The 16,615-nt window shown below is 48.9% G+C and overlaps 1 protein-coding gene and 1 long non-coding RNA gene across 2 annotated transcripts; one reads left to right on the top strand and one right to left on the bottom strand.

Annotated features, from left to right (window-relative positions):
• The first annotated feature begins 6,639 nt into the window (after window positions 1–6,639).
• gpr37b (G protein-coupled receptor 37b) lies at window positions 6,640–16,155 on the top strand. Its single transcript, XM_057022556.1, has 2 exons — window positions 6,640–8,507; window positions 13,299–16,155. Exons 1-2 carry the CDS (start codon window positions 7,503–7,505, stop codon window positions 14,118–14,120), a joined length of 1,827 nt encoding a protein of 608 aa, XP_056878536.1. The 5' UTR covers window positions 6,640–7,502; the 3' UTR covers window positions 14,121–16,155.
• LOC130519287 (uncharacterized) lies at window positions 9,162–13,199 on the bottom strand. Its single transcript, XR_008948277.1, has 2 exons — window positions 12,146–13,199; window positions 9,162–10,725 (listed from the first exon to the last, which is right to left on the bottom strand). It is a non-coding gene; the product is annotated as an uncharacterized LOC130519287 (long non-coding RNA).
• Window positions 16,156–16,615: the final 460 nt, after the last annotated feature.

Genomic DNA, 16,615 nt, shown 5'->3' on the forward strand with positions numbered 1-16,615 from the left:
GATGTCTTCGGGATAGAGAGCAAGAGATAAGGGAGAGAAAGGGCGTGCGAGGATGGGAGATAATGAGGAGAGAGCCCGTCGATGCTGGGATCAAGATGAAAAGCAGTGAGGAGAGAGCAAAGCACAGATAACAACAAGAGAGCCGAATCAAAGAGCGAGAACAAACAAACGGAGGAGGGGGGGGGGGGGGCAGGAAGATGGGCAGCTGATCCGACTGTTCCAGAGAGTCCAGGCAAACTCAGGCTTTGGTCCTCTATCATGTATGTTTCATCATCATGTCAGACGTGCCGATGCCTATAAACATACAGGCACCTCTGAAGGCAGCACAGGAGGGTTCAAACGCCTCGATTTAGAAGGTATTCAAACCGATCCAGGTGAAAACCAGCCTCAGGCTACCTGTGCACATGAGAGAACAATGATCTGATTTAAAATATTCATATCCAGGGAGAAAAATCCCTGGAAGGCCGGAAGCTGATGAAGGAAACAACTGCAGGATTGTGGGTAGGCAGCTCTCTACTGACACCTACTGGACAGGTGGTGGACATTCACCTGTCCAAGAGGTAAAACGTTGCTGACAACCCCCCCCCCCCCCACACACACACACACACCACACACACACACACACTTTGATGGAGCTAAAGATTCTCTATCGGTCTGATTTTCCCGCAGTAGCACTTTATCCCTGCTGCCAAATAAGCAGCAAAGGATGTAACAAAGACAGCTGTCAGATCTCAGCAGACTGTGTGAGGTGACGGGAATAAAGCGAGCTCAGCAGCGCCGAGATCTGTTTGGATACGGTTCCAAAAAAAATCTCTGCTAGTCAACCCCCCCCCCCCCCCCCCCCCATGTGGGAAAACACCTCCCCCGTCTCTGGAAACTGCCGAAAGAGCATTAAATCAGCAGAGGCTGACAGGTCAGAGTGTGTGTGTGTGTGTGTGTGTGTGTCTGTGTGTTTGTATTTGTTACATTTTGAGGACCAACTTGCTTCAACCAGCAAAGCGAGGACATTTTAATAAAGTGGGAACATTTTGCCCGGTCCTCACAAATTCAAAGGACTGTTTCAGGATTATTTTGGAATTATGCTCAGGTTGAGGGGAGGGGGTTGGTTGGTTGGGGTTGGGTATGTATTTTGTCTGTGAAAGATATAAACATGAAAACATAAACCTTTTCTGTTTTTTTTCCTTCTTTTCCATGTTGTTCAAAGACTTTTAACTAATTCCATCCATCACTTCCAGATGTGCCTGTCAACAAAATGGCTTTCTAAAGTGCTGACAGAACTATGACAGGCTGATGAAACAGGTGACGGCTGAATGACTGGTTACCTTTCTCAGCTGCAGACAGCCTTTATCTTGCTGTCTTTATGTGTGGAGCCCTTTACCAAAGGTCTCTGGAGGAGAAGAATCTTCCAAAATAATCTCAACAATTTGCATAAATGTGTTTTTCTTCCCTCCTCCAGATGTTTAACAGCTGCATTAAGTTATTAATCATTTGTGCTTTGTTAAGAACATACAAAAGTAGCTCTAAAACTACTTTACAGTGAGTTACACACAGAATAATTTATTGTTTTGGCCACACGATGTCGGTGTCAATCCTGAATGAATCTATAAAGTTGCATATAAATAGATTTTGGTGGCATGCTAAACAGAGAAATTAGATATGGCAATAAAGAAAAAAGACATGTATGTGGGGCGTCCCTTGAGAATGTTGCCCTGTCAGCTTTCTGCAATTTTGACTTTCAATCCTCGCATAAGCTAATTCACTGCCACTCAGTTGCCCTTGGAAGCCAAATAAAAAGCAGGAGAGTTGCTTATTTGAGTTTTATTAGTGTCCAGATTACAAATGCTTACAGATCGCAGCAAGAGAAGCAAGCTAAAATTAGAGAAATTATGAGTAAAAGTACCTCTCATTCATCACCTAATCATTAGGTTAGAATCGGCATTAAATCAATGTTAGGACAACATCTGCTGGGAGTGATTCGTGTCGTCCCGGGTCAGAGCGACACATTTATTTAGGCTAATGAGAGATAAATCGGATTCATCATCGTCTCTCACCCCTGAAGGGCGTCAAGGTGGAATCGCATCTCTTTAATCCTCCTCATCTGCTGTCGTATCTCTTCTGCCCAGTGTTTACGATCCATGTCTTATTTATTCCTCTCAGTCCTCTTTCAATCCAGTCTAGTTTGTGTCCTTCACGACCGCGTCGTCTTCTTCCACACAATGGCCCCAGTTTTTTTTCTGTTTCATACCAAAACCAGAGAACAAATGACGCTAAGAATCAGCATGAAAAGGAGATTTTTTCCTCCAGGATTATGGAGAACGAGCCATGTAGCGGTTTTCTTATTTGTTGACGGCTCCCTGCGGATGCCTTTGAACATTGTAGGGAATATCTTCAATTTGGTGCTAGGCCTAAAATTAAATTTATTTTAGTTAAATTAATAAAAGAAACAGAAAACAGCCATATTCCTCACATAGACTGGTCCTTGATCTACCTGGTGATTTTTACTATCGGTGCCATCAATTTAGCAGTGGCGTACCGATCACGGCACGCGCTCCTCAGGTTGGGGACCCCCATTTTGACTTTCTTTGACTTGCACCGGCGCCAGACCTGGCACAGGTTAATCCCTGTTAAAAAGAAACTCATCACCGTCCAGGTGAACTTTACTGTAGAGCGTGTTTTCCTTTTTTTATTGATTAAATCACATTTTCGCCTGTTCGAAGTAAATGTCACACACACACGCACACACATGCACACACACACGTTTCACCTCTTCACAGATGAGTGTAAACAAGGCCGTTTAGGTGTAAGTGTGCCACTTCATCATGTTTCCGCGATAATTAATGGTCTCATATTTTTCCGCCCGTTTCCGCTGGACTGGCTGCCTGCGTGAATTATGCATGTTTGTTTTCCGGGGTTCATTACAGAAGCAGATGTCTCCGCTGGAATAATGGAGGATTGTCGAATGTTATTATGGGGTGGATTCTCTCTCTGGTTAAGGAGATGATGAGCACTTTGGGGTCTTTCTGCTCAGCATGAGTAACATCTTCAGACGCCTCCTGCCTGGATTTGATTATTATTGGATTATTATGATTTGCCTGCCCTTTGGCTGTGTTGGGATTGTTGACTTGTTGCGCTGCCAATAACAATTAGAATTATATTTTGTCTGATTCGGTCCTCTTCAGGCGTCATTGGGTTGGATGGCGTGCCTGTCTGAATCACAAGGCCAGCTTGTGCCACTTTATTGAGACTTATTCGCCCTTGATTTTACTGCTTGAAATGATGCGAGACCTATGCTCGTCAACACTGTTCCTTCAGATCAGACGATTCAGGTTGATGTTCACAAAAGTTGGTCACCTGACCTTTTAAATGGGTTTCGTGAAACCTGAATTTTTTGCATGATAATCACCTGACGTTATACAAACTTGCTCCACCTGTCATATTAGCATTAGTCGGGTGTTATTGTGTTTATTACAGTCAAATCTGCTTCTTTAACTGTAACCTGGAATAGGATAGTTGTCCAATTCATTAGCTACTCAGTAAGCTAAAGCTAATCTATATACAACATATGTAGCGAACAATTGCCCAGCCCAAAACCTGGACCTAAAGAGGCACCTACAGTATGTCCTAAATTGTTCCAAATGGTTCAGATGCTCAGTTTCAGGTTGTAAATATGCTAAATTGGTTTGTATGTGTCTCATATTGTATATTTGTGGTAATTATCCAAGCTACCTCTTGGCGGACTCTGAGCAGAAACGTGGAGACATTTTGAAAAGCTATCGCGTGTGGACCTGATAGCCGCCACTAATGACAGTCTGGGTGCTCAACGTTGTTAGGAAGCACATCGCGTGCCCTGTGGGAACACGACTTGTCCGATTATGTCATGGCCACAGACTTCTCGCTCAATGAGACGGGCAAATCTGTCGTAGCACTTAGTGTAGCAGATTGTCCGCTTCAAAAAAATAGGCTAAAGAAAAATCTAGATTGGACACGATGTGATAGACTTGCTGCATGCAAAACTTAATGGAAACATTGGACATGTTCGATGACAACGTGACAAATTGGTTACAGAACAGTTCAGATACCAATGATTGTGAAACCCTTCATAACAAAACAGTAACAGCAACTGGAACTACAGTTAAAGGCCTTAAAAACTCGACAGGATTCAGAAAACATCTTCCTTCCTCCTATCACGATGTGTTTTAACAACAGTGTGGGTTCTTATCCCACTGGCAGTAATGAACATGGAGGAGGCATAAATAAAAGTGCGTATAATTAGAGTCCAAGGATTAACACTGACACAGACCCAGAGAATTTAGATGACCTACTGGGGGCGGGGGTGTCAGTCAAAAGCACGAGTCAGCATGTAAATCCTGAGTCCCTGCACTTAACAAAGTGAAGCAGGAAGCAGGTGACCGAGCTGTTAAGGTTCGGCGCTGTGCTGGATGTTTCAACCCAAACTTCTCCCCTCAGGCTGCTGGTTTACCTCGGTGACACAGTGACCCCTGCTGGCCAGATTGGTAAGTGCAATTTCATCGAGCTTCCATAAACAGAGAGAGAGAAGGAAAGAAATTAGGTTTTCATTTATAAAAGATGCAGGTGCTTGAGACTGTTTGTTTGCAGCTGGAGCAGGAAACTGCATCTGCTCTGGTTTTAGAATGAGCAAATTGTTCAGCCTCCAGCACCTCCTCCACAGTCTGAGCTGATGAAGCATCACAGAAGCAAATAGTGGAGCGAGGTTGATGCACAAATGAGGGCATGGACATCAGGTGGGAGGCAGCGGTGCGTTCACTGCACTGGTGACCTGAGGTCTTTGAACGTCACCTGCGTAAAACAGAACAAATCCCTTAATGTGATATATACTGTTGAAAGGGAATCTAGAAAACCCGTGTGAGGGCATCAGAAGCCCTATACGTCAAGATTATTCACACATACAAACGTGTTGTGAAGTTTCTGAAATTCAAATGGGCTCCCTCTCTTTTTCTTTTGAATGGTGGCTTTGCCCTCAACATGGTCTCACTATCTTCTTGTCAATGCCCAGTAAATATGAAAATCCTGAATTCCTTTGCTGCAAACTCCTGCCACACGCCATCCGACCGCTAGATGGCAGCACAGACCTGAAATGCGACCAGCGTGCTGGTTGGGTTTCACGCCCACATCCAACAGCAGAACCACCCTGAGCTTCCAGGAGATGTGCTGACACTCTTCTACTGCAACATCGCTCTTCCTCACAGGGAAAAAACTCTAACTTGGGTAGAAAATTCTACTCGTCAGTTCTGTAGCAAAAGGGCATCAACGCTGCCTATAAAGCTGGATGTTCCATGCATGTGGTAGACCTGAAATGATCCTCTTTGTATTTGATTTCGTTCAAAAATAGGACAACTTTATTGACACAGCCGGTCAACAGCTTTGTGAGTCAATGAATCCACTTTTTTCATAATTTACGCATGTGCGTAATTTATTTATGGCAGAGAAACAAAGTCCCTGCAGTGCTCTTGGCCAGAGCGTCCTCTCGTCACACACGCCCTACTAACCTCACGTCTCGTGATCGCGTCCCGCGGCGCATGTGCGCGCTCACATCTGCGCGCCCCGCTGTGTCTCAACTGTGGAGCGTTTCCACGCATGAGGGCATCAGCGAGGGACCCACTCTGCTTTATCTCCCACCCACACACGCCAACCGGCAGCCTCCGCAGTCCCCGCACGCGCGCGCGTGCACAATAGCTGTGGTAATTACATGTGGAGTGTTGCCACGCCGCCTTTCTGATGATTAAACTTTCATTGTTAGAAGCTGCCGAGGTATGTTCAAGGTCACCGTTTGGGGGGGGTTTCAAAGATTTAACCCGACAATTTCGGAACTAATCAGCTTGTACATGATTTTAAAAAATTAATGAGCGTGTAAACACGCGTGAATGATCGTGCGCTCTGGGAGGAAAGGTGGGGGAGGAGACGCGCAGCTTTTCTCTTTACAAAACTTTTAAGTCTTAAATCAAACGTGGGACGGACGGAGATAATTGGCTGGATTAACTACGTCCAGCGTTTCCTGCCTCCTGCTGAAACTGGGCCCTGACCTCTGCCTGCGCGCTGGAATTGGCTCTGATCACCTGTTTGAAGTAGAAGGTCACCGAGTGTGTCCGCCAGATTCCCCGGCGCGCCTCTCGGTGCCAGCACACCTGGATTGATGCAGAAACCCCAGAATATTTCACGCATTTCTTCCTCTCCCCGCAGGCCGACTGTCTGAGACATCATGAAAAGTCCATTACAGTCGTTAGAGCCCAGTGCTCGTTTCATTTAATGCTCTCTGGAGATCGTGCTTGTATCTGCATATTTAGCCACAATTCCATCATATGTTTCACCTGTTTACTCTGTTTTGGGTGCAGGTTTGGGTGCTGCCGTTTCAGCCGCCTCTCAGTGAGGTCTAAAATGATTAGATTGTCCTCAGATGTCGGTGTATTGGCCAATTAAATGATCCCTTTATGTAACAGAGAACATTTCGTGGCGCAGTCATTGATGGAAGCGCGCTGTACAACAAGCCGCAATCAATATCCACATCCCCGACAGATAAACGGAATCAATCAGAGAAGCGGTTGATCTGTGTCAGGTGTATCACAGTGTGGCCGCGAATTTCACATCTGCTCCGGTTCCATTTTCTGCTAAACTGAAGATAAATGCTCGTCTCTTTAATCGGGATTTAACGGCTGGGATGCTTCCGAAGTGCCCCGCTGCTGCCTCTCCAGTGCGCGGAAATGAAAAGGCTCGCGTTGAATTTATTGGCACGTCTGCCGGGCGTGGCCGGCCGTGCATGCCGGGGGCGGGCTGTAGTCGGCAGCCTAACTCTGGGGCTGCTGGATGGTCCGTGATGGATGAGGAGTGACAGATCGGGGTTAGCCGCCAGGGGAGAGCGTTTTCTTCCGGCGCGCAGTCTTCTCAAGGAGGTGGGACGCAGCACTGAGCGCCAAACCCTCCTCCGCCGTCTTCCCCTTCTCCTCACTCTGTCACTGTGCGTCGTAACCGAGCGCGCTTCGCCCGGACAGCGCCGCATTGACGCTGTCGCCAGTGCGCGCCGGCCAAACCCAGTAACTAACGCACCGGGGGAGAGAGAGAGAGATACGGGAGAGGGAGAGAGTTGCTCGTCTTAGATGCTTTCTCTCCAGCTGGAAGTGGACGCTGCTCGGATCGGTGCAACATTTCCGCCTCTCCTTCTCTTGGGATCCCTGTTCGATCATGTCCACCAGACTCCAGAAGCGACACTGACGCGCGGAGGGTCCGAGGAGCTGAGGCGGATTTTGTTGGGCTGTTGATGTTTTTTTTTCTTCTGCGGAGCGCAGGGAGGGGATCGGGGTGTAACTTGTAAGTTTGCAGAGCCCGCGTCATGAACGTGGCTCTCCGCCTGGAACCGTCAGCTGTGCGCCGCGCTGTCCCCATCGTGGGTGTTGACTGAACGGCAGAGTCTCCGGAGGATGCGCCTGTGAGGGTGGCCTTTCGAAGCTGCGTTAAAGAATCCCTGGACCATGCAGATTTTGCCACTCGGGACGTTCTTTGTGTTATTATTCCGTGCGTGCGTGTTATTGGCTTTGAATAATGACGGAAACCGCAGCGTCAGTGCCAGGAGCTCCCGCGGGTCCCACCGAGAGAGTCATCCAAATAAAGCCCGGGATGGTGCGCTCCCGTCGGTGTACGCCACAGGTGCGTCCCCAGCGGAGCCGCAGTCTCAGCGGGCAGTTATCAGCGACCCCCTCAATGCCACCCACCTCTGGAAAAAGGGGACTGCGGAGGAAACTTGGCGAAATGGACACAAGACGAGTAGGACTGTGACGCCCGTGGGGGACCCCAGTGCCGGCTCACACTGGGGGCCAGCGCGCCACCATAATAGGAGGATAAAGTTGAATAGCACGAGGACGCCAGCAGGTGGACGCTACAATGCTGCTAAGCCCCTTTCAATGAATCGGGGAGACCCGGGAGGGGCTCCCGAGGAGGGGGACAGGCACAAGAGGGGCACAAAAGAAGAGCAGAAGAAAGCGCCAAAGAGGGGGAGAGGCCGGCCCAACAAAAGTATGGCCCAGCCCTACGCGTCCCCCTGGGAGCCCATCCCCAAGCCGGTGGCCCTCACCTCCACCGACCTGCCCTTCGACCTCTTCACAAGGAGGCCCGAGTTCTTCACCTTCAGAGAGGAGAACCCCTGGGACGCCACTCCCATCACCCCGCCCAGCCTGCCGGATTTCGGGAACGAGATCAAGAACCCCTTCTACCCGGTGACGAGCGAGACCTACGGCGCGTACGCCATCACCTGCGTGTCGGGGGTCATTTTCCTGGTGGGGATCGCGGGCAACATCGCCATCCTGTGCATCGTGTGCCAGAACTACTACATGAAGAGCATCTCCAACTCCTTGCTGGCTAATCTGGCCGTCTGGGATTTCGCTCTCATCCTCTTCTGCCTGCCCATGGTGGTTTTCCATGAGCTGACCAAGTCCTGGCTGCTGGGCGAGTTCACCTGCAAGGTGGTCCCCTATGTGGAGGTAAGCCAGTCTGGAAGTGAGTGTGTGTTACAGGCGGTACATGGAGCTCATGGTGTGTAGTGTCTGATTGTGATTACACCTCTGGAGAAACCGGCAATTTTGGGGGTGAAAACAAAGTCTTACACCCTCTACTCCAGTAAATTAGACACACACACAATACAGCCCCCCCCTCCCAATCCCAGAGGTGCACAGACACACCAGGATGTAAGAGTATCTCCCTTTCATCCAACAAGTTACAGGTTATTCCTGTCCCCCACAAGCACCCCCCCCCCCCCCCCCCCTTCCCGCTGTTATTGTTTGTCTTCCACTCTCAAACGTTCCCGGACGTCAGCGTGTCTATGCACCCCCCCCCACACACACACACACACACACACACACACCCATCCCGCCTTTCCTCCAGTGTCAGATTCACCCCTGGAAGTGGAGGTGCTTCCAGCCTGTAAATGGCTTATTTTCACCAGCTTTTGTCCCGAGGAGCGAAGTCTTGACCCAAATACATCCAGATGAAGGGAAAGAAGTGAACTTATAGGTGGCGCCTGAGGTGCCAGAGTGAGAGGGAGTCATCTGAAACATAAAAAAGAGCCGTTCCCAGATCTGCCAGAACCGGGTGAGTAGAGATCCAGAGAGGGCGGAGGCTGACCTTGCACGCACAAATCAAATAGAACATCAGTTTTATTTAGCTGATTAGAGGCTGATGCCACAGCCTGTCTGCAGAGCTGCATCTCGGTGAGGAAGAGTCCCAAACCTGCTGCAGTTCAGATGACAAGGGAGGAAAAATGGAGCTGCCCAGACGCCTCTAGATCACATGAAGCTCAGACTGAAGAGCAACAGCTCCAGGAGGCGATCAAAGAGGGACCATTAATTAGAATCCCAACATTATATTACTTTCTGCAGTGTGTGTGTGTGTGTGTGTGTGTGTGTGTGTGTGTGTGTGTGTGTGTGTGTGTGTTGGGGGCGTATTGAGGACAAAACATTGACATAACAAGGACATGTTTAAAGTGAGGACATTTGCCTGGTTCTTGGCCCTTTTAGGCTTGCTTTTGAGGGTAAGGTTACAGTTGGTGTGTGTGTGGGTGTGTGTGTGTGTGTGTGTGTGTGTGAGAATGATTCTATGATTGCATGTGAAGTGTGTGTTTGATGTTTTTCATTATGGCGACATGTGCATCGGGCCTTTCAGGATACACTAGGGTCAGAAGTATGTGTGTGTGGATAATTTAGCCAGGGGTGCACAAACACACACACACACACACACACCGTACAGTGACATCATTATTTAGTTATCCCGAATTAACTCACAGGTGACATCAGGCTCCGCGATGTGTGCAGACGTGAACTCCATAACCAGGGAACCAAAAAGTATCCAAAACCTCTGAATTCACGAGCTAAACCCCCCAAACAGAAATTGTAGCAGCATGTCAAGAAAACTGTAGCTATTCTAATTAGCGTCCGCTTATGCTAACAAAGATGTAGGTCCTGTTTAAAGCTGTAACCCCTCTGGGTTATGATGCCCTGAGCAGGGCGTTCGAGCATGACTAATGGGCAATAATTGGGTTTTATTGCACCTGGAAGTGGCTAAAACGCAAAAGCAGTGTCAGAAAGCACTTCATTATTTTCATCGCTTTGATGGGCTTTAAATTTGCGCCTGGCTGTCGGCTAAAGTTGTTGTTTGGCTGCCCGAGTCCTGAGAGCTGCCTTCTGTCTTGATGAATAATGTCTACAATTATACAGATGCAACCGAGGAGTGAGCGTGGATTCAAAGTCTGCTACCTGCATGGTGGCGCTGCGCCGTAGGTGACGCCTCTAGCACCTGCTAGCATCATGCTATTGCACATTTAGGAGACCTGAATGCACCCGAAGCTTTTCTGGAATTAATATTGGCGGCATTCTTCCGCACCGTAGCGCGCGGTCGTTGCTATGCTATAGATGGCCGAGGGGAGGGAGAGGTGGCCTTATGTACTGTGCAGGATTTGCAGGTAATTGTAGGACATATATCAGCGTGACACACGCGCGCACACTTTGCTTCCGCAGAAATACTCCGTGGCATCGTTTTCTGTCGACGGGTTCCATCCGCTTTTCTGTCCAGCTGCCATCGCCTCGCTCCGTCCTCCAGATGGGCGGGACGGCCTCCTCCCGGCTGATCGCTGCCGTCTCTGCCCGCGGCTCCTCTCCCCCTCTTTCCACCTCTCTCTGCATCAGCTAGCTGTGATTAGGAACAAGCCTCCAGGGGGGAGACGCACACACACACACACACACACACACACACACACACGTGTGCTCACTTACAGATGGAAAGCATTTGGCCACACATGAATCTAGATCAGACAATGTCCTGTAAGTGCTGGCTAATGGGGAAATATGTAAATGACTAGGCTATATGATGAGCGGCTCTACATAATGCACGTCGGCTCGCTGTCCACGGATGAGTAGAGGATGTCTTTTGTGTAATGAGACGAGGCCACGCAGCCGCATCTACTCGCGGTCGGGCCCCGCTGAGGGGCGCAATTAACCAAATTGATAATGACCCAGATGATGTCTTTGTTGGATGGCGAACATTTTGAACGCCGTCGAAGTCTAACCGGAGTGCGGCCGTCGCAGAGGATGCCGCGGCGTCTCCAGAGCAGTCTTAGATGGGGGTGGGGGGGGCACATCAGCGATGTGGAAAGTGGAAGTTTGCAGCAGCTGCTGATGCAGTTTGAGTGGGGGAAAAAATAACTTTAAACATCCAGGGAAAAGTGTGGCAGAATAGGCTGGGAAGAGAGGACGGGAAGCAATGCAGCAGACGGTGTGCAGCAGAGATCAGGCATCAGTTGGACTTCCTGTAATTACACACAGGTGTGGCTGCTGTCCCACTCCCTTTAAACAGCAAGCATGCTAGCGTTTAGCTGGAGGGACTGTGCAACGGTTGCAAACAGCCAGGTCACGCCCCAAAACGAGCCTCATTTCTGCGCTCGTGCTGAGCCGACACCGAGTCTCTTGTGTGTTTTGTAGGTGGAGTTTGTTGCTTTTATTTTTGAGCTAATTAGCTCTCTCACACACACACACTCATCCTCATATTTCTATCTTCGGGGTACCCAGCTCCCTACCGTAACAGTCCCAACCAACCCACTTACCTTAACCTTAATCTAACCCCAATTCTAACCTCAACCTTAAAACCACATCTTAACCCTCAACCAGTCCTTTGGGAAGAGGGGCCATTTAGCTGACATTTTAATGTCCTCACTTTGCTAGCAGAATGCAGATTGTGGTCCTCAATAAGTGACCGATACACACACTCACACACACTCTCGCACACAGGCCATCCTCCAGACACGCAGCCCATCTGTCAGGCGGATGGTGGCTGTCGCCGTCAGAGCCTCCCTGGTTAGAGTTATGGTCCGCTGCCGCCTGTGTCGGGTCACGCTCTCAGCCCAGATAAAGCGCCGCTGGATTAACCCTTTACTTCCCGGCGTCGCTACTGTAAGGCGACTCACGTCGACACCGTTGACCACTCGGTAGCACCAATTATCAGAACGACGGCCGCAGTGTGACTCCTCGTTAATACTCCCTTAATAACACCAGGCCTTTGTGGCAGCAGCTCCAGGACCTTTAATCAGGAAGTTAATGGGCTGTTATAAAAGGGAAAAAAACGTCTTTTTCACCTGCCGCATGTAGAATTTGCCCATTTTTATTCTATTCACGCTTGTGAAGCCTTGATAATCAGAGTAAAAAGAAAATACGTGGCAGAAAAACAGATGAGCTACGGCTTTATCGGCTTCTCACAGGGGAATTTCGAATATCACGTCGGACTTTTGAAGAATGCGCCGCGTTGAATTCTCCCAGCTAACCATAAAAAAGTGAAGAGGTTTATTAGAGCCTTGTGTGAATGGCTCAAATGCGCGGGGAGGTTTTAATGTTATTTCAGAAACGCCGCGTCTAGCCGAAGGCCTGACATTTTACCAGCAGCTAAAACACGACGAGGTAGCGCCGCTCATTCGGAACAAATGCCTTCGCGTCCCTTCGCTATTGTCTTCTGTCAAATCTCCCTCTTTCAGCCCCTGATTTGCATAAGCCCCTTCTACAAACAATCGCACGCGGCTCCGTCGCCCCGCCGGGCCTGACTCGTGGACTCGCTCCCTCTTTCATCACCCTGGAGTACAAAGGCGCGCTTGTTCGTCCCGCCCCGGGTTCTCCGCCCCGACGCGCCGCTCAAAGCTTTACGCGATCCTCTGTGACAGCCTTAAGACTCGTCCCAGCCCTGTTGTCGAAGACGTGAAACATTTACCCTCTGTGGGCAGCGGTTGTTTTTTGCTGCATGTGCGCGCTAACTTAAAGCTAATGAAGGTGTGCATGTTTGGGGAGCTCTATGAATTCCCTTTGCACCTAAAAGATAAAAATCTTGCCCAGAATCGTCCTCCAGAGGCTCCAGAACCCTGTTGGTGGTTTGCCTTCCTCATGGCCTCCCTGGCTCTTGAAGGGTGTCCCTCATTAACTTTGCCTATCTGAGGTCTGTGTGTGTTTTTGGAGCCCTTGACAGTGTGTGTGAGGCCGTGTGGGAAGCTGAGAAGATCAGATTTGCAGCAGGGATGATTCAGAGGAACCGAGTCTGAGTCAGAGCGGCAGGTGAGTCGGGGCTGTTTTGGCAGATTTGGCGCCAGAGGCGAAACCACTGAGACTAAGTGGTTCACGCGAGGACATGTGGAGACACGCGTTCAGTGTCTGTTCCTGGGAAACGGCTGCTTATCCAGCAGATCGGAGCGACGCTCCTTAAAGGAAATGTTTGCCTTGCTGATCCCTCTCTCTCCGCCCCCTCAGGTGGCCTCCCTCGGCGTGACCACCTTCACCTTGTGCGCTCTGTGCATCGATCGCTTCCGAGCGGCCACCAACGTCCAGATGTACTACGAGATGATCGAGAACTGCACCTCCACCACCGCTAAGCTAGCCGTCATCTGGATCGGCGCCCTCCTCCTGGCCCTCCCAGAGCTGCTCATCAGGCAGCTGGTGGCGGAGGACACGGGCGTCCCCGACGAGCCTCCCGTGGAGCGCTGCATCATCAGGATATCCACCTCCCTCCCCGACATGCTCTACGTGCTGGGCCTGACCTACGAGGGCGCCCGCCTGTGGTGGTGCTTCGGCTGCTACTTTTGCCTCCCCACCCTCTTCACCATCGGCTGCTCGTTAGTGACGGCACGTAAGATCCGCCACGCGGAGCAAGCTAGCGTGCGCAGCAACAAGAAGCAAATCCGCCTGGAGAGCCAGATGAACTGCACAGTAGTGGCACTGGCAATCGTGTACGGCGCGTGCGTGGTGCCAGAGAACATCTGCAACATTGTCTCTGCGTACATGGCGGCCGGCGTCCCCGAGCACACCATGTCCATCCTGCACCTCCTGTCCCAGCTGCTGCTGTTCTGCCGGGCTGCCGTGACACCGGCGCTGCTGCTGCTCCTGTGCCGCCCGCTGGGCCGGGCCTTCATAGACTGCTGCTGCTGCTGTTGCTGCTGCTGTAACCACGCACCCTCGTCGGCCACGGCCAGCGACGACAACGAGCACGAGTGCACCACCGAGCTGGAGCTGTCACCCTTCAGCACCATCCGTAGGGAGCTGAGCAACTACACCCCTGCCGGGTCCAACTGCTAATCTGAGGTTGCCCCTTGAGACTTTAGCCTTTGGCTAATGTTCTCACACATGGCACAGGGACAGATTTGCCTTACCTCGCCATTTTTAAACACACCAATCACGTTAGCTACGGTTCCTCGTCCATCGGAAGGTCTGACTCACTTAACCTTGGGTGCTTTAAAACAGGGTCACTCCATATTTTTAGCAACCTTTTAAATGTTTTCTGTCATAGGAAGTAACTTTATGACCCACAGGGGGTGATTTAAACTATCCCAGGAAGTGGCGATAAATGTTTTTTCATTCTTAATATTTATGTTGGCGAGTCATTGAACCGTTTAGACAAAAGCCAGTTGCCAAATGTTTCACTTCAGCTATGGTGCGTCCAGTTCAATGCAGAAGTACAGACGTATCAAACAGGCGCATACTGATGACACCAAACTGGGCTGGTCTCAGACATGCTAACTGGAGCCTGAGAGGCATTCAATGGAAACAATCTAATTAGCATGTATATGGTGATAAAATGACCACAGATTCTGTAACTTAAGTGTAAAGTGATGAACTGGGATTGGTCCAGTCTGGACTGGAAGTAAAGATGCTCTACTGCGTCATGTTGCGCCTTAAACGTCAGCCTGTAAATACACTGTACACTTTCTCTGGTGCTCCTACGATGAACGCGCTGTAAACGACGGATTCGGAGTCGTGAGAAACGGAGGTGCGCATCAGCTTTTTGGTCAAGAAGACAGTTTACACGAAGCCCCTCTGAGAACTTTATGTATAAGCTAATTGCTGTTAGCACGACAGAGATGTCAATATGTGCGTTGCTTCTTTTCTAGAATGCGTTTAGTGCAGTTTTCTCTTTTATATCTAAGTACAGGCATGCCTATCACAAGTTTCACCTTTGTGCTAACATGCTAGCATCTCCTCACAATGCTTTGTTTAAACGTAATTTTACACACACCTTTACACCTTCAGTGATGTTAAGCGCTACCAGTCCAGTCCAACAATCCAGGTGCCATTAAAATCAGGACAAGGGGTCACAGTCAGGACACAATCTGGACACTTATAATTGTAAATGATCTAATCAGTGATGCTAACAGCTCAGGTTAGCACAGTCACCTCATAGAAAGAAGGTAACTGTCACTGTATATACAAAACTGTATCATGTTGTATCATTTTTAACAGAGTATAAAGAATATGAAGGACATTCAGACAAATGTGATCAAAATATGGGGGAAAAAATTGACGGTCTTCTTGGCTACTAATACTTTTGCGACTTAGTTACTTGGGGTTTAAATCAGTAAAACACTCCCCCCCCCCCCCCCCCCCGCCCCAGTGTGTAGATTTACAAGTGTGTTGTACAGTAAATCCTTAATCCCACCAGTCAAACCTGGGTCAAAACAGGTGGAATAGCTTTTTAGCTACGTTAAAGATGGACGGAGAAGATTTCTCGGGATGACCCATGTGTGATGCTGTATATTGCTCAGATTCTGCACTGCCAACCACCTTCTCTCTCTTGTCTGTCTGTTGTGGTAGTGAACGCACCGTGTCTGGGTGCGTCCGTTAGCGCGGAGGTCAGTTTGTGCTCCAGCTGCATCAGCCCAAGGACGGTCATACTTCACAAAACTCAATAAACGCAGGTAGCACCGGCGACAATGACTTTTCTTACAATCAGCCCGTTTTTCTACTTTCACCGACGTGTCTCTTGCGCGATGCGCGCTGGTATAAACTGTCCTCCTGAAACAGGTTCTCTTTCTCTGCGTATTTCTGGGAATATAGGTCCTGAGTTGCTCAGTGTGTAGTACCGTGGTCCAAGCTATCAATGAAGTGATCCTTGTTAATCAGTGGGTGAGACGCTTATCCTGAGTTTTGTGAGTTCCACTCTGAGTGAGACGTGTCTGTATCCGATACCCGAAAATGTAAGCACACCAACACTGTTGTCTCCAGCTCTAGTCACTGGTTTCTAAATAGCTTTTTATATAGCCAAAAATTGTCCCTTTGTTTATCAAATGAATTTATCTTGAAACCTGTCTATTAAAATTCTAAATGTGTTATTACAGTCTGCTTGATTTGTTGTGTTCACGGCTCTGTTGATGAAGCATCAAGCAGCGATTAGCATATTTTAATACAACAGGCAGAAGAGTTAGCAACACGTAGTTACAGTGACAAGTTAATTACATCTGAGTTGTAGCTTATAGGTGTAACTCTCTTTTATACCAAAATTTCCAGGAACTTTTATTACTCGGAATTTATTTCTTCCAGTAAAAAAAAATTCCTGGTAATCTGAGTGGGTTGCATTTCCACTGCACCTCAAAGATCCAGAAAATCTATTGAAAATAAGCCAATGATGTATGTGGGAGTGGGAAAAATCCCCACAAAAAAAGCCAAAAGTTCCTGCTGTGGAAAAGAGGCTACTTTTCTCAGAATTTTGACAACTGATTTCGCAATCAGAAAAAAAGAGCAATTCCATATTTTGCTGTAACAGTTGTTCATGATGACATAAAGAAGAGAAGAAAACC

The sequence above is a fragment of the Takifugu flavidus genome, chromosome 22, assembly GCF_003711565.1.
Source record: "Takifugu flavidus isolate HTHZ2018 chromosome 22, ASM371156v2, whole genome shotgun sequence".
Lineage (NCBI taxonomy): Eukaryota > Metazoa > Chordata > Actinopteri > Tetraodontiformes > Tetraodontidae > Takifugu > Takifugu flavidus.